At 37.4% G+C, this 27,616-nt stretch overlaps 1 protein-coding gene across 3 annotated transcripts in view; it reads right to left on the reverse strand.

The window, feature by feature from the left end:
- Positions 1-27,616, reverse strand: part of PIK3C2A (phosphatidylinositol-4-phosphate 3-kinase catalytic subunit type 2 alpha) — a 105,532-nt gene that overhangs the window by 23,315 nt on the left and 54,601 nt on the right. For all 3 annotated transcript variants that reach the window (XM_044258902.1, XM_044258901.1, XM_044258903.1), the window contains exons 9-21: positions 25,828-25,971; positions 24,295-24,343; positions 24,004-24,214; positions 22,047-22,169; positions 20,790-20,957; positions 14,002-14,113; positions 13,520-13,665; positions 10,308-10,496; positions 9,022-9,115; positions 8,443-8,537; positions 7,913-8,093; positions 2,876-2,980; positions 1,594-1,686 (exon numbers count right to left, since the gene is read on the reverse strand). In XM_044258902.1, coding sequence (XP_044114837.1) covers positions 1,594-1,686; positions 2,876-2,980; positions 7,913-8,093; positions 8,443-8,537; positions 9,022-9,115; positions 10,308-10,496; positions 13,520-13,665; positions 14,002-14,113; positions 20,790-20,957; positions 22,047-22,169; positions 24,004-24,214; positions 24,295-24,343; positions 25,828-25,971 — 1,710 coding nt within the window. The remainder of the gene's footprint in view (positions 1-1,593; positions 1,687-2,875; positions 2,981-7,912; positions 8,094-8,442; positions 8,538-9,021; positions 9,116-10,307; positions 10,497-13,519; positions 13,666-14,001; positions 14,114-20,789; positions 20,958-22,046; positions 22,170-24,003; positions 24,215-24,294; positions 24,344-25,827; positions 25,972-27,616) is intronic.

Raw genomic sequence — 27,616 nt, forward strand, 5'->3', positions numbered from 1 at the left:
GCTGTAAAAGACAGGGGGAGGGGAAAATGGTGGAAGGAATGAAGAATGAGATAAAACAGACTGCCTTTTATTTTTCTTTAGTATTCCAGAGGAAATTACTTAACCTCTTCACGTCTCAGTTTCTTCAACTCTACACTTTTTAAAAGGTTAGATTTTGTGGTATGTGAATCGTACTCAAATTTTTAAAAGGGCAAAATGGAGGATCTTTGTCATGATCAAAATATTCCTTACCTTGACTGTATCATTGCCAACAGTCTCATTGTGATATTGTAGGATAGTTTTGCAAGATGTTACACAGAGGGAAACTGGGTAAAGGATAATTAGGATCTCTGTATAATTTCTTACAACAGACTGAATCTGTAATTATCTCAAACCAGAAGTTTACTTTAAAAAAATGGAAAGAGTTAACCCTCCCAAAATGAATGAAATCTAACTGGAACCACATCAATTTATCATTTTCTTTTTTAAGTTGGGTAACTTTAAAACATGTAACAATGAATATATTATTTGAGACCAATTAAGAAAATTATGAAAGGGTCGCCTGGGTGGCTCAGTGGGTTAAAGCCTCTGCCTTCGGCTCAGGTCATGATCTCAGGGTCCTGGGATCGATTACTCTTGTAGTGTTCCACTCCTGCTGCTTCCCACAGGTAAGTTTTATGTTTCCAAAAACCAATGCCATTGCTCATGGTTTTGCAGTGTCACGCTGCACAACTCTAGGGGGTACCATTCACATCATATCTGTGTGAAAGGCATTATCTGCTAAAGCTATGGCCATAGGTAGCAGCTGTAGCTCAGGGCTGCATTTGTTCCCAAATCTGTTTTAGAACAGTTTATATCAGCAATAACTTTTCACATAATTATTCAATTTTTTAAAAAACATTTTATTTATTTATTGGACAGAGATCACAAGTAGGCAGAGAGGCAGGCAGAGAGAGAGGAAGAAGCAGGCTCGCCGTCAAGTAGAGAGCCCAATGCGGGGCTCAATCCCAGGACCCTGAGTTCATGCTCTGAGCCGAAGGCAGAGGCTTTAAACCACTGAGCCACCCAGATGCCCCATAATTATTCAATTTAATTAAATATTAAATCAAATTACATTTGCAATTTGGAAAAGGAACTTGAGAAATTAATTTTTATTATTTTTTACTTTATAAAGTTTTTTTTAATTTATTTGACAGACAGAGATCACAAGTAGGCAGAGAGGCAGGCAGAGGAGGGGGAAGCAGGCTCCCCGCCGAGCAGGGAGCCCCATGAGGGGCCTGATCCCAGGACCTGGAGATCATGACCCGAGCCGAAGGCAGAGGCTTAATCCACTGAGCCACCCAGATGCCCTAAGAAAGTAATTTTTAAATTACCACTTAAAAACAGCGTAACCTTCAGGTGCTTGGATGGCTCAGTTGGTTAAGTGTCTGCCTTTAGCTCACGTCATGATCCCAGGGTCCTAGGATGGACCTGCACTGGACTCCCTGCTCAGTGGGGAGTCTGCCTCTCCCTTTGCCTCTGCCCCTCCCTTCGGCTTGTGCTCTCTCTCTGTCTCAAATAAATAAAATCTTTAAAAAAAAGAAAAGAAAAACAAAGTAACCTGATTTTGCTCACCTTAAACATGACATTAATTTCTTCCCCCATTGGATCAGCATTCAGCATTGTCACTTTTAGGGGCACAGCATTGGAACTGAAGAAGGAACATGACTACAAATACAACATGCTATGCATTAGAAGGGTAACACTGGAATAAAGATGGGTTTAAGATTTTTTGTCCTAAGCATTTCTCTCTCTACCTGTTCCTCTGAAGTATGGCCAATGAAATAACACATGTGAACTGCTTTTTAGATCACCCAGCAGATAAGAGGTATTTAAAAATATTTTGAAACTTAAACACAGCATGAGTAAAATATCATCTACTACTCTCTAGATGAGAAGAAAACCTTAAAACTTGAGACAAAATTATTAAAAGTTTGAGCTTTAAAAGTATCTTAATTCCCCAACAGAGCTCAGAATTTTGTATATTCTTATCTCTCTCTAAAGCAGTATGATCTGGGATGAGATCTCTACTTCTCCTATTTATGGTACTCTTCTAATAAATAATTAGCCACATAATCAAATAGTGACACTAAATTTAAAAATTTCATCAGCAAAGACCAAATCTTATTTTAAAATGAAACTGGTTAAAAAAAAACTAATTTAAGAAAGACCAATTAAAGGAAACAACAAACAAAACACAAGGAGAAAATGTGACCCCATGGCCCCCACCAATAACATACAACTCAGGGACCCACTGTTAAATTTCAGTAAAGAGAAGCCATGTATCAACTTAAAAAGAAATAAAACCTGAGACGCCTTTATGAATACTTGTACCTTGGCCTTTCCAAACCAGAGACTCTAATGGATGAATTAATTGATTGCTTTTGCTGAATTCATTAAGGGAAAATCCACTATCTGCATAACTACTGGCCCACTCTGAAATATAATCACTCAATGCTGATGATTCAACTACTTTTTGATAGCTCTAAAAAGTGTTATAAACCTGAGGAGAGTCTTTCTGAACATTCACAGGGGAGGAAAGGAAATGCTATCGGTGACTGCAATTTTAACATATGCCTACAAGGCAGCTATTATATCATAGTAAAAAATAATTTATTTTGAGACAGCAAATAATTTTATATTGTTTTTTCTTTCAGGAATGGTGGTTAAGTAAAACATACTGAGGTAAATATGAATCTTACACAAACAGACATCCATAAATACTAATAACCAAACTACATGCAGATATTATCCTTATTTGCCTTAAGTATATCAGCCCATCTGCTTTCTTCCTACATTTTTTCCCTACAGATTATTATGAAGTATAATATTAACTTATTAGTATTTTATATGTCACCTTAATATTTAATTCTTTTGCAACAAGACTTGGATTGAGAGGAAGACGGCATTTATTTCTTAGAAAAAAGGACTGTACTCGTTCCATACTCCTTTGAAGGACAACCTAGGAAAAGAGAATGACTCTGTAAGTACATACTGAAAATGAAGACCTACTTTTTAAAAAGATTTTATTTATTTATTTGACAGAGAGATACACAGCAAGAGAGGGAGCACAAGCAGGGGGAGTGGGAGAGGGAGAAGAAGGCTTCCTACTGAATAGGGAGCCTGGTAGGGCTTGATCTCAGAACCCTGGGATCATGACCCAAGCCAAAGGCAGACGCTTAAGCCACCCAGATGCCCCAGGAAGACCTATTTTTAAGACAAATAAATTATGTCATGGACCAACCCAAATTTTAAAATGCCCAACTATCAAATGGTCAAAAACAAGCTATTGCTAAAGTGTTAATTTTAGAATTAGAATGGGCAAAGGCTTATAAACATGGGGGGGTACATATGGTTTATTTAACGTATTAATTAAAAGTCTCTAACAATCAAATAAGTAGAAATTAAGCAGAAATGAGATCCAATTTTTCCTGACAGTTTAAAAATTTAAGGTTAACACTCCAGTCCCAGCAACAGGGCAGAAAAAGATACTTTGATAATCTATTGGTGGAGAAAAAGATTTAACTCAAAATATACAAAGTTCCTGACTCAGCTATTTCACCTATACGAATATCATATAAGGAAATAGTAGCAAAGGGGCAAATACTTATACACTATATTCACTGTAGGAATGGAGAAAGAAAAATGTGTAAACGATCTACAAAGGTAACAGTTCACAAATTACGCTACAATACCTTGTAATACTATGTACCCATTAAGAAACATGAGGTGTGACTATAGGTCTTCACATAAAATTCTCTAAGATGAAGTAAAAAAGAGCAAGTTGTAAAACAAAACAAAACCCCACCAAAAAAACCCCCACATAATTGCTGAAAGAAATTAAAGATCCAGACGAATGAAAAGACATCCTGTGTTCATGAACTGGAAGACTTAATATTATTAAGATTGCAGTATTTTCCAAATTAATCTATAAACTCAACACAATTCCTTTTTTTAAGATTTTATTTATTTGACAGAGAGTGAGAGAGAGAGGTTAGGGAGAGAGAGCATAAGCACGAGGGGCAGAGGTGGAGAGGAAGAAGCAGGATCCCCGCTAAACGGGGAGCCTAATGCAGAGCTCAATTCCAGGACCCCGGGTTCATGACCTGAGATGAAGGAAGACTTAACTCACTGAGCTACCCAGGCGCCCACAGACTTAACACAATTCTTATAAAAATTCCAACTTCCTTTTTGTAGCAATGTACAAGATGGTCCTAAAATTCAGACAAAATTGCAAGGACTTCTGAATAGACCAAAACAACAACAACAACAAACCCTTGAAAAAGAAAAGTTAGAAAACTCATACTTCTTGATTTCAAAAATTACCACAAAGCTACAAAAATGAAAACAGTATGGCATAAGGCTAATCTTATAGATCAATGAACTAGAATCCAGACCCATAAGTCTATGGTCAACTGACTTTCATCAAAGGTGCCAAGATCATTTATGGGAAAGAACAGTCTCTTCAACAAATGGTGCTGAGAAGTTCTGAAGATGCTGCCCAAGGGAAAAAGCAGATCTGGAAAAGGCAGGGTGCTGAGGGGGAGTGGTGAGCAGCCTCTAGGAGAGACAGTGCTGACAAGAAGTCTCGGAGTTCCAAAGGTGGTGGCAGACATTCTATGAGGAAAAACATGGGGAAAATAATGGAAGCTGCGGAAAAGTTAAAGTCTGGAATGAGATTAAATAAAGTGGCTGCACATTATAGTGAAGATAAAGTGATGTGGTTGGATGACCAGAGGTTCCATGGTGGGACCACTTCAAAAAGCAGCATTTAGGGGCACCCGGGTGGCTCAGTGGGTTAAAGCCTCTGCCTTCGGCTCAGGTCATGATCCCAGAGTCCTGGGATCGAGCCCCACATCGGGTTCTTTGCTCAGCGGGGAGCCTGCTTCCTCCTCTCTCTCTGCCTGCCTCTCTGCCTACTTGTGATCTCTGCCTGCCAAATAAATAAATAAAATTCTTTAAAAAAAAAAAAAAAAAGGCAGCATTTACCTTGCTTTTAAGTGGGTTGAATAGGCCAGTATTTTTTTTTTTTTAAGATTTTATTTATTTATTTGACAGAGAGAAATCACAAGTAGATGGAGAGGCAGGCAGAGAGAGAGAGAGGGAAGCAGGCTCCCCGCTGAGCAGACAGCCCGATGCGGGACTCGATCCCAGGACCCCGAGATCATGACCTGAGCCGAAGGCAGCGGCCTAACCCACTGAGCCACCCAGGTGCCCCGAATAGGCCAGTATTTACAGACCCTCCAGTTAAGACAAAATCTGGCTATCATATCATTATGAAGGGAGAAAATTGTACAAAAAACTGGAATAACAAAAATGGTGCGAGAATAACTGAATAACTGCATGTAAAAGAATAAAGTTGAATCCTTACTTCCAAGCATATTAAAAAATACTCAAAATGGATTGAAGACTTACATAAGAGCAAACAATAAAACTCCTAGAACATAACTATATAATCTTTGTGACCTTGGATTTGACCACAAATTCTTTTTTTTTTTTTTAAAGATTTTATTTATTTATTTGACAGATGGAGATCACAAGTAGGCAGACAGGTAGACAAAGAGAGAGGGGGAAGCAGGCTCCCTGCCGAGCAGAGAGCCCAATGTGGGGCTCGATCCCAGGACCCTGGGATCATGCCCTGAGCCGAAGGCAGAGGCTTTAACCCACTGAGCCACCCAGGTGCCCCTTGACCACAAATTCTTAGTTATCAATTGCACAAGCAACAAAGGGAAAAATCAACTTCATAAAATTAGTAACTTTTGTGCATTAAGGGACACTACCAAGGAAATAAAAAGATAATTCAAAGAATGGGAGAAAACATTTTTTTTTAAAGATTTTTATTTATTTATTTGAGAGACAGCGAGAGAGAGTATGAGAGGGGAGAAGGTCGGAGGGAGAAGCAGACTCCCTGTGGAGCTGGGAGCCCAATGCAGGACTTGATCCCGGTATTCCACAATCATGACCTGAGCCAAAGGCAATCACTTAACCAACTCAGCCACCCAGGCGCCTGAGAGAAAATATTTACAGTGTCTCTGACAAGGGTCTAATATCCCAAATACATAAAGAACAATTCAACAACAAAAAGGCAAACCATTAAAAAAAAAAACAAAACAAAACTGAAAACAGAAACTCTCCAAAAAAGATATACAAATGGTCAACAAACACACAAAAATGTGCTCAAAATCACTGATAATTAGGAAAATGCAAATCAAAACCACAAGGAGGTACTATTTCATACCCACTAAGATGACTATCATTTTTTTAAAATTATTTTTATTAGCATATAATGTATGATTTGCCCCAGGGGTACAGGTCTGTGAATCATCAGGCTTACACATTTCACAGCGCTCACCATAGCACATACCCTCCCCAGTGTCCATAACTCAACCACCCCATCCCTACCCTTCCACCCTCAGCAACACTCAGTTTGTTCTGTGAGATTAAGAGTCTCTTAGGGTTTGTCTCTCTCCCGATCCCATCTTGTTTCATTTTTTCTTCCCTATCCCCCAAACCCCCCACCCTGCCTCTCAAATTTGAGGATTAGGATTTTTTTTTTTTAAGATTTTATTTATTTATCAGAGAGAGAGGGAGAGAGAGCTAGCACAGGCAGACAGAATGGCAGGCAGAGGCTGAGGGAGAAGCAGGCTCCCTGCTGAGCAAGGAGCCCGATGTGGGACTCCATCCCAGGGCGCTGGGATCATGACCTGAGCCGAAGGCAGCTGCTTAACCAACTGAGCCACCCAGGCGTCCCAGGACTTTTTTTTTTTTTTAAGGCAGAAAATAACAAATGTTGGTGAGGATGTGGAGAAGTTGGAATCTTCATACATTGCTAGTAGAAATATAAAATGATGAACCTACTTTGGATAAAGGTTAAAGGATAAAGGTTCCTCAAAAAGTTAAACATAAAAATTGCTTTATAGCCCAGTAATTTTACTCCTAGATAGAGTTAAAAGAGGTATCCTAACAAAAACTTGCACAAGAATAAACAAAATGTGGTATATCCATAGAACGGAACATTATTCAGCTATAAAAAGGAGTGAAGTACTCATACATGCTAGAATATGGATGAACTTCGAAAATACTAGGCAAAGTGAAGAAACCAGATACAAAGGCCACATATTATAGAATTTCATTTTAATGAAATGTCCAGAATAGGTACATCCACAGAATAGAAAGCAGATTAATGCTTACCAGGGCCTAGGAGAGGGAGGGAATGAGGAATGAAAAGTAAGTGGGTACAGGCTTTTTTTTTGCTATGATGAAAATGTTCTGAATTAGTGGTAGTGGCTGCATTTAGTATATTGTGAATGTACTAAAAGAGAATGAATTAAATAGGTGAATTTTATCTCAAGAGCTATATGTATGTATGTTTATTTCTATAAAAAGTTTTTAAAGTCCAAATATTTGTGTATATATTTAAGTGCATATATGTATAAAGTCATATAAAAGACCAGAAAGGACATAAAGCAAACTATGAATAATAGATACCTAACAGGGAGAAAATGAACTGGAAAATTTTAATTTTTACATTAATTTAACATTTTAATACAAAAATTTTTATCCTATAAATTTATTATTTGGATTTTTTAAACATTAGCATCAACTCATACTTCCATTACTTTCATAGTTACAAAAAGTTAAAAACAAAATAATGAAAAAGAAACTCAAGAATTGTGACCAGGAAGAAATTCATAAACATGGAAATTAAAAAACTGTTTTTGAGTTAGGTTGTACAATCTTTTCCTATGGTTTTAAACAAACTAAATTCATCTGCACAAAACAGCATAGGTATAGTTAGTTTACTGGATATCAACTGGTAAAGAGTAACAACTCATCAACACTATAGAGATCCTTCAAGATCAAAATAATCATATTCCCTCTTTTGGGTACATACCTGTCTGGCTGATCCACTAGCCTGCCTTACTTTTTCTGCTACTCCTCCTAAAAGCTGCACAAGTTTAGTCTGCTTCAAAAGTTCTTCTCGGAGTCCTTTTCCTCCTACTGAGAGGAGAGCTCCCAAAACATGTTCGTATCGGGCACCAAACTGTGCATCATGCAGGGCATCCTTGAGGAGCCTAATACAGCAAAACAGTTATGTCAGCCACTTCTGAAAACTGGATGAATGTCTCTTGAATATCAATGTAGGTTCATTTTTTTGGTATCCAGGAATTTATTTTAAGCTATAAGTAAAAACTCATTATTATGGAGTTCTTAACATTTTGTTAAGAGAGATTTATTTTATTGCAGAGATTTAGCATTTTTGGTTTTATTTCTAAGGACATAAAAATCTGCCTTCTTTATAATAATGCCCTTAATAAAACATCTGGTATTGACATAAGCAGTCTGAGGACACTGTTTAGACTTTCAGAGTATACCATCTCTACAGAGAAGAAATAAGTTACTTAAAAAAAGTTTAACTCTTACCAATATAAATTGTGTGCTATGTGTATATTTCCCAATGCCCTGGACAGAAGGAAGCGCACTAATGAACTGTTCAAGTAAATTTCATATTTCAAAGCCTACACATAAAGGAAAGTAAGAATTACTAGTGGTCAAACCCATACCATATAATTAGGACAAAATTATCAAAAGAGAAACTATATAAAGCAAGATTTAAGGTAACACTGATAAAAATGAAATAGATGAATTAACTTAGGCTATATATGTTATAAAATCAAGAAGAAAGGTATAGGTTTAATATTCATTAGTTACGTTTAAATGGCTAATAAAGAAAAATCAAAGAAAAGTTCAAGTCTGGTTTGTTCTGAGAATCTAAAAATGTAAGAATTAAAAATCTAGGTGTGTGTGTTTGTTTATAAAATATTCAAGTGGGGCAGTTAACAATAGTGGGAAAAAAATCATACTATATCCAAACCTAAGGTACCTCAACATTCCCACAAAAATACTTTTAATCACAACAGAATGGAGATCCTTTAGCAAGTTCTCTACTCATAAAAAATGGGTGGAGAGTAAGGTGAACAGATAAACCAGTAAAAAACATACCTGTACAAACTGTGGAAGAAGATCAGTTAGTTCATCATCACTTATAGCCTCAATCCAGGTCACAGCTATAGACCTCACTTCCTGATCTGCAAATCTAAAGAAGCACCACAAAAATCAAGATTTAACGGTGATTTCTTTCTAGTGAAGCTGCATTTCCTTTTTTTTTTTTTTTTAAGATTTTATTTATTTGAGGAGAGTGAGTAAGATAGAGAGCACACAGGAGCAGGGGCAGAGGGAGAGGGGGAAGCGAGAAGCAGGCCCCTTGCTGAGCAAGGAGCCTGATGCAGGGCTCAATCCCAGGACCATGGAATCATGACCTGAACCAAAAGCAAATGCTTAACCAACTGAGCCACTCAGGCGCCCCTGAAACTGTATTTCCTAAAAACACAATCTTAATCTATATGTGAGAAAGAATATTCAAATAGCTCTTTATTCAAAAGCAATTATCTTTCTTTCTTTTTTTTTTTTTAAGGAAGAAAAATCTTTCTGTACTATACAAATTCAACTTCAGGACTGTTCAGAAACTGTTTAATTCTGAAAATTTTGACCCATATCATAAAAAAATATAACAAATTATTCAAAATTTAGAACTTAAATCCCTCTTTAGGCTAGTTTTATTATTTTTTTAAAAAAGCTTTTTTTTTATTGACTGAGAGAGTGAGAGCCGGAGAGGACAAGCAGGGTGAGAGAGCATGAACAGGGTGAAGGACAGACCAAAGGGAGAAGCAGACTACCCACTAAGCAGGGAGCCTGATGTGAGGCTGGATCTGGGTTAGTTTAAAATGACAGGACAACTCTACTCTTTTCCTAATTTTTAAAAGTGAACTTTACACCCAGTGTGGTGCTTGAACTCCTAACTGCCCCCCCCAACCCTGAGATCAAAGTCCCATGTTCCACCAACGGAGGCAGCCAGGCTCCCCATGACATCTCTTTTTAATAACCCTAGCACAGGGCGCCTAGGTGGCTCAGTGGGTTAAAGCCTCTGACTTCAGCTCAGGTCATGATTGGGATGGAGGCTGCATTGGACTCTCTGCTCAGCAGGGAGCCTGCGTCCCTTCCTCTCTCTCTCTGCCCGTCAAATAAATATATAAAATCTTAAAAAAACAACAAGAAAAACACCCCAGCACAAAAAGTATGTTTATAAAAATACACACTTACACATTTATATTGTACTGAATTGTTTTCATGGTAAAACAAAGGGAAATACTCCTGCAACATAATATACCCTATTGGAAAAAATGATAACAATAAAATAGAGCAAGTACATTCACTCATGGTTAACTTACTTTGAGTCAAGTAGCTCCAAAGCAGTCAGTGGGTTTAAGGGAGGCCATTGCTGAAGCAGTGAGTAAGTTTTGGCAAGATTAACCCATTTCCAGTTTGGGGCACTTGCTAGTACTTTAGGAAGACAATTTGGATGTTTGAGGCAATAATAGCGTTTCTCCCACAAAAAGGCTTTATCTTCTTTAGAAAGTCTGCATATATGACAAAATTAAATTACTTCCCAATGATATCATAATGACAGTTATAATCTCAATGATTAGAAATACAAAAAAGAAATTTATTCATTTTAGGACAGCCACTTCTTGGTAGAATCATTAATACTAATTTTGAATAGAAAAATGCAATATACAGCAAACACTACTAATTTACTCTAATTTGGGGGATAGAAAAATCATTCTGCCTTGATAAAAGTCTTAGTTATGAAAATGAAGGATAATTCAGTATGATAAAAATTTATTGAGCTCTAACCAGATGCCAAGCATTAGAAATCAGAGTTGAGTAAGCAGAACCCACCCTACGAGATAGCAAGGATATCATCAATTTTATACAAGTAAAATCAAATATCATGCAAAAAAAAAAAAGCTATTACATATTAGAAGATGATTTTAGAAGATGATTATTCAGCTCAAATGAGGAACATTCAAAATGAGAAGTATTTGTTTGGAAGACTCTAATTCAGTCTTAATGACAAATGTTTATGTGAATGAAATATTCACTGTTTTATTACCCATCCATCTACTTTTGTGTAAAAATACATGCACTGATGCATTCATGTCATGTGGAGAACTGAAAAAATTCAAATATTCCAAAAAGGTGCACAGTTAAAGTCTCTCCCGCCAGTTCCCTTCCCAGTGACAACTGCCTTATTAGACTGTATATCCTTGGGGTGCCTGGGTGGCTCAGTGGGTTAAGCCTCTGCCTTTGCCTCAGGTCATGATCTCAGGGTCCTGGGATTGAGCCTCTCTGCTCAACAGGGAGCCTGCTTTTCCCTCTTTGTCTACTTGTGATCTCTCTCTGTCAAATAAATAAATAAAATCTTAAAAAAAAAAAAACCCACAAAGATTGCATATCCTTCCAGAGATAGTCTACTGATATAAAAGCATATACATAGGTATGTGTAGATTCTTTTTTCTTTACGTAAATAGTAACATACCACATAAACTATTCTGCTCCTTGCTTTCTTCATTTAACATCTTACCTATTAGTATACACAGCTAGCTGTAAGTTTTTGTTTTTTTTTTTTTAAGATTTTATTTATTTATTTGAGAGACAGTGAGAGACAGCATAAGTGAGGAGAAGGTCAGAGGGAGAAGCAGACTCCCCGTGGAACCTGATGCGGGACTTGATCCCGGGATTCCAGGATCATGACCTGAGAAGAAGGCAGTGGTCTAACCAACTGAGCCACTTACGCATCCCTGTAAGTTCATTCTTTTTTTTTTTTTTAAGATTTTATTTATTTATTTGACAGAGAGAAATCACAAGCAGACAGAGAGGCAGGCAGAGAGAGAGAGAGAGAGGGAAGCAGGCTCCCTGCTGAGCAGAGAGCCCGATGTGGGACTCGATCCCAGGACTTTGAGATCGTGACCTGAGCCGAAGGCAGCGGCTTAACCCACTGAGCCACCCAGGCGCCCCCTATGAGTTCATTCTTAATAGTTATATAATACTGCACTGGATAAAGGTACAATAATTGAACATTTACTGATGGACACTCGCTGTCACTTACAATAATCCAAATACCTCAATGAATATTCTTTACCCCATAAGCAAATATAAAAGGTTTTCTTGAAGACATAATTAAATGGAACTATAACCACTAGGTTACAGACTATGTACACTGTGACCTTTATCGATTTTGATCTCCCAAAGCGCCATAGCCAACAGTTTAAGTCCCATTTTTCTGTATCCTCATCAATACTTTATATGATGAGACATTTTAATTTTCATCTAAGATGTGTATAAAATACCATATTGCAGTAATTTTCCTTTTCTTGATTACTGAGGGGTCAAACATCTTTTCAGATATTTAAAAGGCACTGTATTTTTTTTTTTAATAAAGATTTTATTTATTTATTTATTTATTTGACAGACAGATCACCAAGTAGGCAGAGAGGCACAGAGAGAGGGAGGAAGCAGGCTCCCTGCTGAGCAGAGAGCCCTATGCGGGGCTCGATTCCAGGACCCTGAGATCATGACCTGAGCTGAAGGCAGAGGCTTTAACCCACTGAGCCACCCAGGCGCTTCAAAAAGCACTGTATTTATTTTCCAAAAAATTATCTAGTCATATTCTTTCTATTACTAAGTTGGTTTGTCTATTGTCTAAAAAACTGAAGTTCTTTATATATATATTTTTTAAATCTATTGATATTTACTGTGAATTTAGTTCTCAATGTTGTTTGCCTTTTGATGACGTACAAGTTTGACTTGTACACATTTTTTTTTAAAGATTTTATTTATTTATTTGACAGACGGAGATCACAAGTAGGCAGAGAAGTAGGCAGAGAGAGGAGGAAGCAAGCCCCCTGCTGAGCAGAGAGCCCGATGCGGGGCTCGATCCTAGGACCCTGGGATCATGACCTGAACCGAAGGCAGAGGCTTTAACCCACTGAGCCACTCAGGCGCCCCTGACTTGTACAAATTTTTAAAGTTTTACCTAGTTAGGGATGCCTGGGTGGCTCAGTTGGTTGAGTGGCTGCCTTTGGCTCAGGTTGTGATCCCAGTGTCCTGGGATTGAGTCCTGCATTGGGCTCCTTGCTCAGCGGGGAGCCTGCTTCTCCCTCTGCCTCTGCCTACTACTCTGTTTGCCTGTGCTCGAACTCTCTCTAACAAATAAATAAATAAAATCTTAAAAAAAAAAAAAGTTTTATGTAGTTATATGGGTTTTTATAGAATTAAAAACAATAAGAAAACTTTCCATACCAAGATTACTAAATCATGAACTAAATCAGGGCATTAATAAACTATTAACTTGAGGGGCGCCTGGGTGGCTTAGTGGGTTATAGCCTCTGCCTTTGGCTGAGGTCATGATCTCAGGGTCCTGGGGCTCTCTGCTCAGCAGGGAGCCTGCTTCCCCTCTCTTGCTCTGCCTGCTGCTCTGCCTACTTGTGATCTCTCCCTGTCAAATAAATAAATAAATAAAAATCTTAAAACAAACAATTAACTTGAGATTTACAATGTAAGAAAATACCCAGGCAAAACAAAAATCGAAGGAGCATACCCAAGTGATGAGTCTCTATGAATAATATCAAGAAGTTTCCCTTTTATATCGTTCTCCAGTGTTTCTAAGTTGTGTTGCTGTATGATGCTTCTGTCAACTTGAGGAGTAGTATAGATGACATCAAACATAGGAGAAGGAAAATCAACCTTAAAAATTTAACAGAGGTTTATCAGACTGCAGCTAAAGAGTCCACATATCTGCCACATTAATTTGTCTTTGAGAAAACGGATTGCTGAAAGTGATTACCATCACTGGTAATTTTCAAAGGCACATATATTACATGGGATGAATACAAGTCCCCCCCACCTTTTTTTTTTCTGTTTCCAGAAACAGGAAATGGTTTATTAACATTTAAATTGAAGACAGGTCCTAAGATCAAACAAGACCAATTAGGCTTCTTTAGTTAACAATCTAAATCATGGAATACATATACATCTTATTAAGAAATCTCAACCTCCCCATGTATGAATAAGTACCATTACCTGTAACACTATTCTTTCCATCACGTAGCCTTTTCTGGGTACCGTTCCAGTAACAGGATTTGTATGTGACAAAGTCCAGAGATACAGAAGCTTAGTTCCACATGTTAAAAACCTTCATGAATGTAGACAGAAGAATACTGTAGGTTTCATTTTATTTTTGTAGTTTTCATTTTAAAAACTGCTTCAAAATTCACATCACACACACATGCACATATACACCCCCCCAAAAAAACTAACATTACATGGGAATGAATTTGAAACATTTATCCAAACATTTATTAAGCATCCATTAGATAAAAGTATCATCTTTTAAGAACATACCAGAGTCACTCTCCATAGAGTATTAATACTTCAGGCAAATGTATTGATGAGTGGGGGCTGGGACAAAGGGAGGGAAGAATGAAATAGTGGATCTTAGGAAGAATGGGGTTAAGGATAGAACACAAGAGGGTAAAGACTCAGATTCACTTGTTCCCAAAGCAACTTTAAAAAGAGATCAAGAGTTGAACTGTCTCCTGACTGAGCTAGCAGGCGCCCCACCCTTGGTCCCACTCCCCCACCCAAAGCAACTTTTATAAATAGGAAGGTGAAGAACAGTCTTTAAAGATCTACAATGGAATACATCTCAAGGTAATAATTTGGATTACATAACGGCTCCCTTTCACCTTAAGAACAAACCACATGCCAAGGAAACCAATACAGTATACTTTGCAACCAAACACTAATCATCTCAAAAGAGAAGTTGTATCTGGCTCTAAACCAGGAAATCAGCAAGCCTTTTCGGTAAAGGGTCAGAGGGCAAATATTTGGGGCCTTTTGGGTCAGACAATCTGTTGCAGACTCAACTTTGCTGTTATACTGCAAAAGTAGCCATGAACAATACATAAATAATGCATACTGCGATCTAACAAAACTGTTATTTACAAAAAACAGGCAGTACACGGGAGTGTGCCGACTCTTACCCTAAACTACCAATTTAAGTTAAAAACATTTATCAGGGGTGCCTGGGTGGCTCAGTGGGTTAAGCCGCTGCCTTCGGCTCAGGTCATGATCTCAGGGTCCTGGGATCGGGTCCCGCATCGGGCTCTCTGCTCGGCAGGGAGCCTGCTTCCTCCTCTCTCTCTGCCTGCCTCTCTGCCTACTTGTGATCTCTCTCTGTCAAATAAATAAATAAAATCTTTAAAAAACAAAACAAAACAAAACAAAACATTTATCAGTAAGATATTGATATATCTTTACACAGAATAAATTTCTGAAAAATATCACGAGATATAGTAAGGAAAACTATGAACTTCATCAAACTTTATTCATTTTATTCCAACAGCAAATATCCTTTACAAAACTAGACTCAAGTCTTAGTGTTTTCTCTTGAAGGTTAATAACCTTTAAATCTCTGACACATTATATTCTTTTTCAGATCCACCCTCACCCCCAACTAGATTTTAATGCAAATTCTGGTATTATTTCATCTGTAAATACTTTTAGATCTCTCTAAACAATAAACACTGTTTTATTTTAAAATAAGTACACCATTATCACTCCTAAAATAATTAACAATTACTTAAAATCATTCGCTATCTGTCAGTATCAATATTCAAGTTTCATTGTCTCAAAAGTTTATTTAAAGTTGGCTGTTTGAATAAAGATCCAAGCAACTTCCAACACTGCAACTTCCAACACTGCATTTGGATGATGTCTTTTTAAGTATATTTTAATTTAAGGGCCTAACGCCAGGCCTGTCACCTGGTTTTGTAAATAAACTTTTATCAGAAGGAAGCCACACTCATTTACTGACTACTGTTGCTTTTTGCCTTTGATTTTGCATTTGTGACAGAGAATACAATTAACCCTTGAATAACACCCTTGAACTGTGCAGGTCCACTCATTTTTTCCAATATAGTACTATAAATATATTTTCTCTTATGACCTTAATAACATCTTCTTTTCTCTATCTCACTTTAAGAATATACTATGTAAGGGGCACCTGGGTGGATCAGTCTTTAAGCCTCTGCCTGCTTCTCCCTCTCCCACTCGCCTTGCTTGTATTCCCTCTCTTGCTGTGTCTCTGTCAAATAAATAAATAAGGCTTCTGGTCAACAGCAGGCTACTAGATGAGTTTTCGGGGAGTCTAAGTTATTTGCAGGTTTTGACCACATGGGGGGGTGCAGGGCAAAAAGGCACTGCTAACCCCCCACCCTGTTATTCAAGTGTCAAGTGTATTATGATCTGCAAAGACTGAACTACTTCCACCTGGTCCTCTTTACAGAAAAAGTTTGCTTTATTTTTATTTTTATCTCTACATTCTTCCTCTCTTTTTTTTAATCCTTGCCATTTGTTGAAAAAAACCAGGTCTTTTGTTCTAAGAATTTTCTATATCCTGGATTTAACTGATTGCATTCCTCTAGTGTCATTTAGGATGTCCCTTTATCTCCTACACTTTCGTAGAGTAGTAGTTAGATCTAGAAGCTTGATCTGATTCAGGTTTAGTTATCTGGCAAGAATACTTAAATAAAGGTAAAATCGCATACTACTTCCTATTACATCAAATAAAGAGAGACACTGTTTGGTTTCTCTCTCTTTCTGTGAAGATCATCAGTTTATTTGGGCCCAGTCAAGTCTAAACTACCCATTATGAAGTTCCAGAAAAGTTAATCACTTAATGGCTTTAAGCAAGCACTGATAATACTTAAATCAATGGTTTTCAACCAAGAGTGATTTTGCCCACCCCCGTGGATATTTGGCAAGGTCTGGAGGCACTATTGGTTGGTAACTAGGGGACAGTATTGGCAAACAGTGGGCAGAAGACAGGGATGCTGCCAAACATCCTATAATGCACAGGACAGTCTCCCACAGCAAAGAATGATCTGGCCCAAAATATCAATAGTGCCAAGACTGAGAAACCCTGGCCTAAAATCTATTATTTCAGTAGGGGTTACAAAATTGTGATATTCTATCATTTCTTAATCATCTATTAGCTGGAATTTTTTTATTAACTTTCTCACATCAATTATTTGGTAACCCTGAATTACAACTACTAAGGAAAGGCAGGTTAAATGCTTGGTTCTCTTTATTTAAAAATGAGTTAAGAACTCATCTGTTATTGAAGCTGACTGAAATGCCTCTAAGTTTTTTGGCTTCCCTATGAGAATGACTTTATCAGGTTGTATGCAGGCTGCACCTTAAACATAAATTATTTTTATTTTAAGATTTTATTTATTTATTTGAGAGACAGAATGAGCAAGAGAGAGAGAGCACACAAGCAGACGGAGAGGGAGAAGCAGGCTCCCCTGCTGAGCAGAGAGCCCAATTCCATGCGAGGCTCCATCCCGTACCCTGGGATCGTGACCTGAGCCGCAGACCGACACCTAACCAACTGAGCCTCCCACGCACCCCAACATGTTATTTTTAGAAAGAATTTCAAGACCAAGATTTCTGATCACTGTACTACAATAAGTTAACTGAATTAAATCATTAACATTTTGAATTAATGTTTAACTATCTTCCCTTTGAATGTTTCTTGAATGCTAGGACCTAACAACATTACCTACCTAGACCAATTGCACTATTTGGCAAAATCTCAAGCTTAATGCCATCTGCTTATTGTTTTAATAGCAGAGTGCTGGATGCAGACTATTTGTCTAACAAAAGTCAACTGCCTGGGTGGCTCAGTGGGTTAAAGCCTCTGCCTTCCGCTCAGGTCATGATCCCATGGTCCTGGGATCAAGCCCCACATCAGGTTCTCTGCTCTGCAGGGAGCCTGCTTTCTCCTTTCTCTCTGCCTGCCTCTCTGCCTACTTGTGATCTCTGTCTGTCAAATAAATAAATAAAATCTTAAAAAGAAAAAAGATTTATTTGAGAAAGTGAGCATGCGCATGCGCGTGCAAGAGAGAGAGAAAGCATGCTTGTGAGCGGACAAGCACACAAGCAGGGGAGGCACAGAGGGAGAGAGAGCAGCAGAATCCCCTGATGAGCACGAAGCCAGAGGTAGGTAGGGCTTGATCCCCAGATTCTTGGGATCATGACCTGAGCTGAAGGTAGATGCTTAAATGACTGAACCACCAGGTGCCCCAGAACTAACTTATTCATAAAAATTAATGATAATGACGCAATTATTTAATTTCTCACATAACTGTTCCCTGACACTAATTCACCACAATTGAGAACACAATTTCCCTCCTCCACATGGCCAATATTGTTTTGTTTTGTTTTGTTTTGTTTTTTAAGATTTTATTTATTTGAGAGAGAGGCAGTGAGAGAGAGCTGAGTGAGGAGGTCAGAGAGAAGCAGACTCCCTGTGGAGCTGGGAGCCCCATGCGGGATTCGATTCTGTGGCCTTCGGGATCATGACCTGAGCCAAAGGCAGTCCTCCAACCAACTGAGCCACCCAGGTGTCCCCAATATTCTGTTTTAGAGTAATTATGGATTATATTTAGCAAAAGGTCTAAATACTCATCCTTAGTGATAATAACTTCCACTGCTTTTCTCTAGCCTTTGGTGGTTCAGAATTACTTTCAGATAGCAAGTAAAATTTGAGCCTACCTAAAGGTAGCAGATAAAAAAATCTAATACTGCCTCCTCAAATGGGAGGAAAGTAACTAAAGAGAAAAATAAAGGAATAAATGCTATGTTTAAGTACATAGGAAAAGAACATTTTAAGAACAAAATTTGTGGGGATGACAGGGTGGCTCAGTTGGTTGGACAACTGCCTTAGGCTCAGGTCACGATCTTGGAGTCCCAGGATCAAGTCCCGCACTGGACTCCCAGCTCCACAGGGAGTCTGCTTCTCCCTCTGACCTTCTCCTCCCTCTGCTCTCTCTCACTGCCTCTCTCTCAATAAATAAATAAAAATCTTTAAAATTTTTTAAAAAAAAGGAAAGAAAAAGAACAAAATTTGTGAAGTCAATGTTTCAAACATATGATTTTAATAAATGATTACTAGAAAACCAAAGTGTATTTGCCATTTAAGAGGAAAAGATTAGCAAAAATTTTTTCATTCTTCATTTTTATTATAGAACAGATAAGTTATTAAATCACTTCTCAAACTGTCCCACAGAATACAGTGTTTTAGAGCATATATTCCAGAACAACAACAAAAAAAGTACCATGGTATCAAATAAATTTGAGAATAGCAATTTAGGTAATAAGGACACAGAACCTGAGGCCAGACTGCTTAGATTCAAATCCCAATTATACTTATTAACTAAGTACCCTAGGGCAAGTCACTTAAGCTCCCTCTACTTTGATTTCCCCCTCTGTAAAAAGGGATAGTAACACCTGCCTTCCTCAGCAGTAACCCTACACCTAGGGTTGGTGTAATACATATACAGCACTTAGACTAATACCTAGCATAACAAATGCTGTGTGTTTGTCATTACAGTACTACTGTTAGTAAACATAATAGGTTTCTTGACTGCACTTTATAGAGATATTTATTTTTTTTTATTTTTTTTTTAAAGATTTTATTTATTTATTTGACAGAGAGAGATCACAAGTAGGCAGAGAGGCAGGCAGAGAGAGAGAGGAGGAAGCAGGCTCCCTGCTGAGCAGAGAGCCCGATGCGGGACTCGATCCCAAGACCCTGAGATCATGACCTGAGCCGAAGGCAGCGGCTTAACCCACTGAGCCACCCAGGCGCCCTATAGAGATACTTTAATATGCTAATGTGCTATCACTCGGCAAAATATTATTGTGTACTGTATGAAAAATATCTGGAGCTTATTCAAATTTTTTTTTCTCATTTAGATAGATATTTGATAGTTTCATGGAACATACTACTTAAAACATAATTAAAATAGTTGAAAGGCCAGATAAATTATACTACCGCAGGGCTATTAGATACAAGGCTCAAAAGGAATTCCTTTACCCCTAAGGATCAATAAGGTTTTGAACATATGGGAGACTTTTGGAGGTTAAAGGCCAGGGCCCACAGCAGCAAGGGTAGATCAGTTAGAAAAAGAGAAGGAGGGACGCCTGGGTGGCTCAGTTGGTTGGACGACTGCCTTCAACTCAGGGCGTGATCCTGGAGTCCCGGGATCGAGTCCCACATCGGGCTCCCAGCTCCATGGGGAGTCTGCTTCGCTCTCTGACCTTCTCCTCGCTCATGCTCTCTCTCACTGTCTCTCTCTCTCAAATAAATAAATAAATAAAAAGAAAAGAAAAAGAGAAGGAAATAATGTGCAGCTGTTGGCTCTGAAATTCTGGAGAAGAATGGGAAAAGTATGAGAAGAGGAAAAATGGGAGTTGTTTTATTGGTATCAAGGAAACTTATAAGACCATGACTATTATGTCTAAAACATAGTACTCTGCATAAATGACAGAGCATAAACTGGCTGCTGCTTTTCTCCTGGAATAGCGAGTGGCAAACAATCTTCTAAGTACCCAGGTAGATATGTTCAAATTATAGCAGAGTTACTTTGTGATTTCTTCTGATCCGTGTCTCTGAAATAACCTCCTTTTATTCATAATGCAAAACCTGAGGTAGCTCATTATCTCATATATGTCATTGTTCCCCATGCTATTCTCTAGCCAATTCTTTTTTTTTTCTTTCAAGATTTTATTTGTTAATTTGACAGACAGAGATCACAAGGAAACAGAGAGGCAGGCAGAAAGAGAGAGAGAGAGAGGGAAGCAGGCTCCCTGCTGAGACTCGATCCCAGGACTCTGGGATCATGACCAGAGCCGAAGGCAGCGGCTTAACCCACTGAGCCCCCCAGGCGCCCCTCTCTAGTCAATTCTGATGTTGCAGATGTGTCCATAGTAACTCACCATCATAACTCAGTAAAACTTACCGTTTAAAATCAAAAAGAGGTAAAGAAACTTTGCCCAAAGCTTCTGGCCCCTTTCTCTGCTTATTAGAATCAGGGGAACTTCCACTGCTCTGATTTAAAATTCCAAAAAGAGTAAGGTGAAGAAGTGATTCTAATGGCAATTGTGATATCTGGATGGGAAAAATGATTCTAAGGGGGGAAAAATGTATTAATAGAAAAGACAAATTAGATCAAATATGAAATTTAACCATTTAATGAGACTGACAATTTTAGGCATTTCATTTGACTTATCAAAAAATCTTTAATCCTGTGTAACTTTTACTTAAGCAGCAAGTTTGGCCAATATATACTATAAAAGTCTTAAATAAATTTCATTAAAATTTCAAATATGTAATAGTTCTTAAAAAATTTCTTAGTGCATTTTCTCAAGACTTGATACTGTCAACTTCTAGGAAAAATAATAGTCATTTTTATTGCCTTTAGGAAAAACTAGATGATTATTTGATTCAGATATACATATATATAAAATGTATTTTACACATTAATATAGATTTATACACACACACAAACACACAAGGGCAGACATGTATGTTTACCTTTGTAAATTTTTTAAGTCTGAAAGGATACATTGGGTCAAAAGTGGTCACTCTGAGGAGTCATAAGATGGTTAAGTGTTGGAAATAAAATGATACCGTTTTTACCCATACATATTTTTGTATTATTATTTTCAAAGATGCGTTATTTTTGTAATTTAAAAAAGTAAAAATAGGAAAACACTTAATAAAGGCAGAATAAAAAGTTCTGCAATTACATACCTCCCTAAATGGTGAAAGCATCCCCTTAGTTTAAAAACAGTATTTTAAAAATATTAACAGTGCAAAGTATCTTGTACATGGATTTAATTTTCTAATATTAACAAGAACTAGGCTTCATATATACAATATTACAGAATAAATACTAAACTAAGCAATGTTATGAAAACCGTATTTCTATGGTATGTGTGTACAATTATATGTAAATTTATAGTTTCGCTTGACAAATGTCTAAGAACAATTAATGGCATGTTCTGTAATTTAACAATATGCACATTTTTCAGAACAGTATTTCAGATTTTTAAATGAAAATTTGTCTCTTCTATAGTATATCCTCTAGGAGAGATCTTAAGATACAAGAATTTAGTGGACTTTAATGGAAATTGTGATAAAAATGAAAAGTAGGATGCATACATGGAAAAAAGAGGGCATACTGAAAAAATAAAAAGCCAAAACTTTCACTTACAGTTCATCCCATTTAATAAGATAGAAGAAATTCTTGTAAGTGCCAACCTTCTTTGACTGAATAGGTTTAAAAAGATCCTTTCCATTGTGAGACAGGGAACATATCAAGTAGTATTTTTCATAACTGAGAAAAGAAAGATTTCTTAATTTGATAATACAAATTTGTTAACTTATACAAATGCATATCATTAGCCATTTTTCTCTAAAAGTGATTATTATCTGAAATTATGTGGCCACCATTCATCTGAATTTTTGGAAAACATCTAAAATTCAACTACTGCAAATGCTACAAAAATAAAGAAAAAGTATAGCAGAGGATTTGGAATACAGAAGGAAACGTGTATGCCCAAGTGCAATTCTAAGGCGGCTGCGCTAGAAACCTCCTCACAACTTTGTCATCAGTTATTCGCTTTAGATTTTAGCTGATTGGCACTGAATAATTATTTATTTCTAGGTAAATTCTTAGAAGAGAAAGTAGAAACATTATCTTCCGTAGGTGCTATTTTCTTTGCTAAGTATCTAGAGTCAGTTAAGCATACTAATGCATGGGCCTGACTTGCACTGAGCCAGTCTTTCTAATCTATTAGGAGTCTTCCATCCATGGAATATATGCTATTGTATTCTCATTAGACAGCAATGATTTAGCCCCTAATTGCCACAAGTACAGAGCTGGTTGGATACCGTCAGGCAATCTTCCAGGCTAGGAGCCTTGGGTTCAATCAAGCTGTATTCTCCTAGATTTCTAACTTACTGCTAGGCTTACACATTAACCATTTCGTTCATATATACAATCTATTAATCATTTGGAATATATTTTAAATCTGATCTCACTGGTTCACAAAACTCCTCTAGCTAACTATGTGACTACTTTTCTCAACCTCACTCTTTTCTTCATCATTTTACTTTCTTTCCATCTTAATTATCATTGCAGTTTTCTGAATTGTCTTCTACCAAGTATCTATTTTCCTCATTAGTATCCCCAAATTTGTGTGTATATAAGAATCTGTATGGAGGATGTGGAAGGTATTACACCTGTAACATTTAAAAGAATCAAATACCTTCACATGGCAGTAGTACCCATATAAAGGCAAGTCCCAAGAGGGCAGAGATTCTTCTGTTGCCTTGTTTACTGTTGAATCCCTAGTATGAAGAACACTGCCCAAAGATGGTATTCAGTAAATATTTACTGAATGTTAATATATCACTTTCAAGTAATTATGTATTCTAGTTTATTAATCTAAAGCTCAATTTAAGCAGAATGTATGTTCAGTATCTATTCACTAGTCTTTATTTTACTTTATAGCATTAAGTTATTATGGAACTATTTCATTAAAAATATTCAATTCAGACTTTTCAGTTTATATTAGTCATTTCATAAGCTGAAGCTGGCAAACTTTGTAGCACTGACAAAAATATAAAAAAGGCAGGGTGCTGGGGTGGCTCAGTGGGTTAAACCTTCTGCCTTTGGCTCAGGTTATGATCCCAGGGTCCTGGGATGGAGCCCTGTATCTGCTCTCTGCTCAGCAGGGAGCCTGCTTCCTCCTCTCTCTCTATGCCTGCCTCCCTGCCTACTTGTGATCTGTCAAATAAATAAAATCTTAAAAAAAAAAATTCAGTAGAAGACATATGCTCTTATAGACTTCAAAGCCTAGCAATCAGTAAATTGCCTTTTCTAAAGGAAAGGCTGAAAAATAAGTCATAAATTGACTAATTTATTAGTATTTGTCTTTATAAACTTACACATTTATTTTCCTGCCTTTTTTTGCATGTAGTGAGTGGTATTTTTTATTGCAACAGCTTCAAACATCTCTGTAATTTTTATGAAAACCACAAAGGTATCTGGTAATTCCTGTATCAACCACTTAAATATTAAGAGAACAGTACATGGCTGACATTTTATAGAATTAGAACAGCTTCTGGGTAAAGCTGTACATATTCCATTTTAAACAGTTACTTACTTTGATACCCAATTACTCGAAATTCCATGTGCAGCAAAAATTGTAAACTGAAGCTGTTCTGTTGTTGTCCAAGCCTCCTTGACATTCTTGTTACTTTGGGCACAGTTTGTAGGACTCCTACCACAATTTGCATGGAGTCTGAGAAGATCATAAATTGCTGCAGTTAACTGGTCGATGCTTACTTGAACAGGGTTTTCAGAATTCAGTGATCCTAGATTTAAAGAAATTGTTAATATAATTTCCAAAAAAACCAACAATTGTTGCTAAAATTTAAAGAACTTAAAGACATACCCCTAGATGAACTCTTACTAATATCTCCTTCTCCAGACAGTGAAGTCACCTGCATGCACACATATAAATTAGTCAGAAAATTGCCCATATGTACTGAAATTAAAGGTAAAAATTAAATTACATGCTCTATCAGGAAACCTCCCAAAACCTCCCAAAAAGTTCCTACAGAATAAAACAAAGCAAAAATGCAAAAAAGGATGAAAACCCCCAAATAAACAAATTATTTTTAGTTATCAAGAAAATCAGAGTAACTGAAAATTAGTGCATGATACAGAAACTCAACAAAATCTGCCTCATTCAATCAGTCTAGTAATTAAGATTTAAAACCCAAAAGTGATAAATACACTAATATGATGCTTTATATTCCATTAGTTGCTTTACTATTAGTATAGTAAGAATATCTTTGCGGTGCCTGGGTAGCTCAGTCGGTTAAGCATTTGCCTTTGGTTCTGGTCATGATCCCAGTGTCCTGGGACTGAGCCCCACATCGGGCTCTCTGCTCAGCAGGGATACTGTTTCTCCCTCTCCCTGCCGCTCCCCCTGCTTGTGCTGTCAAATTGAAAATAAATAAATAAATAAATAAAAATCTTAAAATGGGACGCCTAGGTGGCATAGCTGGTTGATTGTCTGACTCAGTTTTGGCTCAGATCATGATCTTCAGGTCACACTCTGTCAGGCTCTGCACTCACTGCAGAGTCTGCTTAGGACTCTTTCTCCCTCTCCTTCTGTCCCTCCCCTGCCTCTCTCTCCCTCTCTTAAAAAAAAGAGAGAGAGAGAGAGGGAGAGGGAAGAGAAAAGAGACCCAAATTTCTATATACCCTATAGATAGGCTCTCTGTGAGAATGAATCGATAAAGCTTTCTCTTATAGATATGCTGAAAGGCATACCATCAATATAACTTTTCCTTCCGTTAAATTTATTGTGTCTTGGAATCTACCTTCTCTCATCCTTTTATCAGAGCTATGAATAACCCTATGAACAGAGGTAAGTAAATCTCCATGGAAATAGCATAGGGAGAGCTTTTACTAAAAGCAACAGTATGGTATCAGGAAAGGACTCCCAAGCTGGTTGTTTCTGAGGCAGTAAGTCACTATTAGTGAGGTTTCTGGATATTTTCAAGAGGAAGAGGTTATCGCCAAAGTAGAACTTCTCCCATGGACAGTCATGGACGTTTCCATCCAGAAGGACAAATGGAAACTATAACCACCCAGGTTCTGAGGCTCAGTATCTACCTTGAACTCTCTAACCAACTTGTTTATGCCACAATTCCTCCTTCACACATTAAAAGTTTATAGTTTGAAATCCATGTATTCAGTATCAACCCTCACAAAGCCCTTCCAAAGCTGCCCATCTCCTCTCAGGAATTCCCAACTTTACCAAGTAAGTGACCAAATCAACTTAAAAGTGAAAGCCAAGGTTAAAGTGGTAACACACTGTCCAGAAGAAGCAAAAATCTCCCAGTTTAAGTGACAGATACTCACTGAAATACATACTTGCATTTAACAAAATGCTAATTACTAAAAGAATACTCACATCAGCACTTTTACTCCTCGGAAGATTAACTGCTCTCTTTAGCTTCTTTACTGCTTCTGTAATGGCAAGAGTCTCTACACCATCTAAAGCGCTACAGATTTTTCTTACAGCTTTAATTACTTGATCTACAGCTCGGTGCTGGTTCTTTAAAAATAAAAAAGTAAAGTAAACATAAGTATGTAGAATTTAAAGGATGTGTTTCAGAAAAGATAAAGTCAGAAACTAGATATTTTAGATGTGCTTAAGAACAGATATCCTTTCCTCTTTGTGATGAAAAAGATACAACATAATCTTTTCAATTATCTATTTTATTTTGAATAGGAAAAACTGGGTCTGATTTTTCACTTTGCACGAGATAATTATTCATACGCAAATGCCATTAATTTCATCAGAATAATAAATTATTAACAAATTGTTAAGTCATTAAAAAAAAAACTGGAGTTATTTTTCATTCTCATTTGGGATTAAGTTCCATATTAAAAACACCAATCCTACCTGCCAAAAATTTGGTATCAGAAACCAAGTTCTTCAGAGGCTGGCCACATATTAATAACATTGGGCCACAGTTATGAAACGTTAAATCAACTTTTAAGCATCGTTTACATCTGTACAACCATCACTTTTTATGTTTTGTCTCATGAAAAAACTTCCTTGAGGACTATCCCTCCAGCGTATTCAACCACAGTTGATTTCACCATGATCCAAAAGTATACATGTACAAATATATTATAAAATCATTTATCTGATAAAAATATTTAAAACTCCCTCCCCATTCCTCCATCCTCATTTTCAAGTATATATCTCATTAAGAAACATTTTTACATAATGAATGAACTCCTCAAACATTTAAGCCAACCTTATAGGCCAAGTACTATTAGAATGGGCTGAAACTTAGTACTGTACCATCCCGTAAAAATTTAAACTTTCCCACCCTTGAGACTTGGCAACCATAAATTAAATGCCCCCTGTACCTTCATGCTTAAATAAAACCACCTCATTCTCTCAAACACCCAATTACCGTCCAATCCTCAGGACCTGACAGTCTGTTTTCTAGCTCCCCATTTTGGCTTAGATAACTTTTATTTCTGCTTCTACTCCTATACCTTCATGCAAAAACCTTTCCAGTTTTGAGGCCCACATCATTCTCCTATACTGCTCCCCATCATTTTTTATGTGCCAGTCATCAATTTATAATCTATCAATTTCAAATCCATCTTTTTTTGCTCTACTTTGTGATACTGAAGCTAGACCTATAAACATTTTTCCTTTGCCAGCTGACACAATGTTAGGTTTTGTCAATAGAGGGCACCGAAGGGATACTCACACAACAGCATGAAGACACTTCTCATCAGGGTTCTAGTCCTCAATTTTTTTTTTTAATATATATATTTTTAATTTATTTATTTGTCAGAGAGAGAGCGAGCGAGCGAGAGCAAGCACACGCAGACAGAGTGGCAGGCAGAGACAGAGAGAGAAGCAGGCTCTTGGCTGAGCAAGGAGCCCGATGTGGGACTTGATCCCAGGACGCCGGGATTATGACTTGAGCCGAAGGTAGCCGCTTAACCAACTGAGCCACCCAGGCGTCCCAGTCTAGTCCTCTGTTTTTTACTTCAGCATCAGATCCCAGACCAGCTCCAGCTCCAGCTCCAGACCAGCATCAGATCCAAAGATCAGCTCCAGCTGCTACCTGCTGACCCCCACCCCAGGTCATGGTCTCTCAATCTGACAACTCTATTAAGGTTCTTTGCTATAGGCAACCCATGCGTCCATGAGATAGCCAAACCCTCTT

Source organism: Neovison vison, chromosome 7 (genome assembly GCF_020171115.1).
Source record: "Neovison vison isolate M4711 chromosome 7, ASM_NN_V1, whole genome shotgun sequence".
In the NCBI taxonomy this organism is placed as follows: domain Eukaryota; kingdom Metazoa; phylum Chordata; class Mammalia; order Carnivora; family Mustelidae; genus Neogale; species Neogale vison.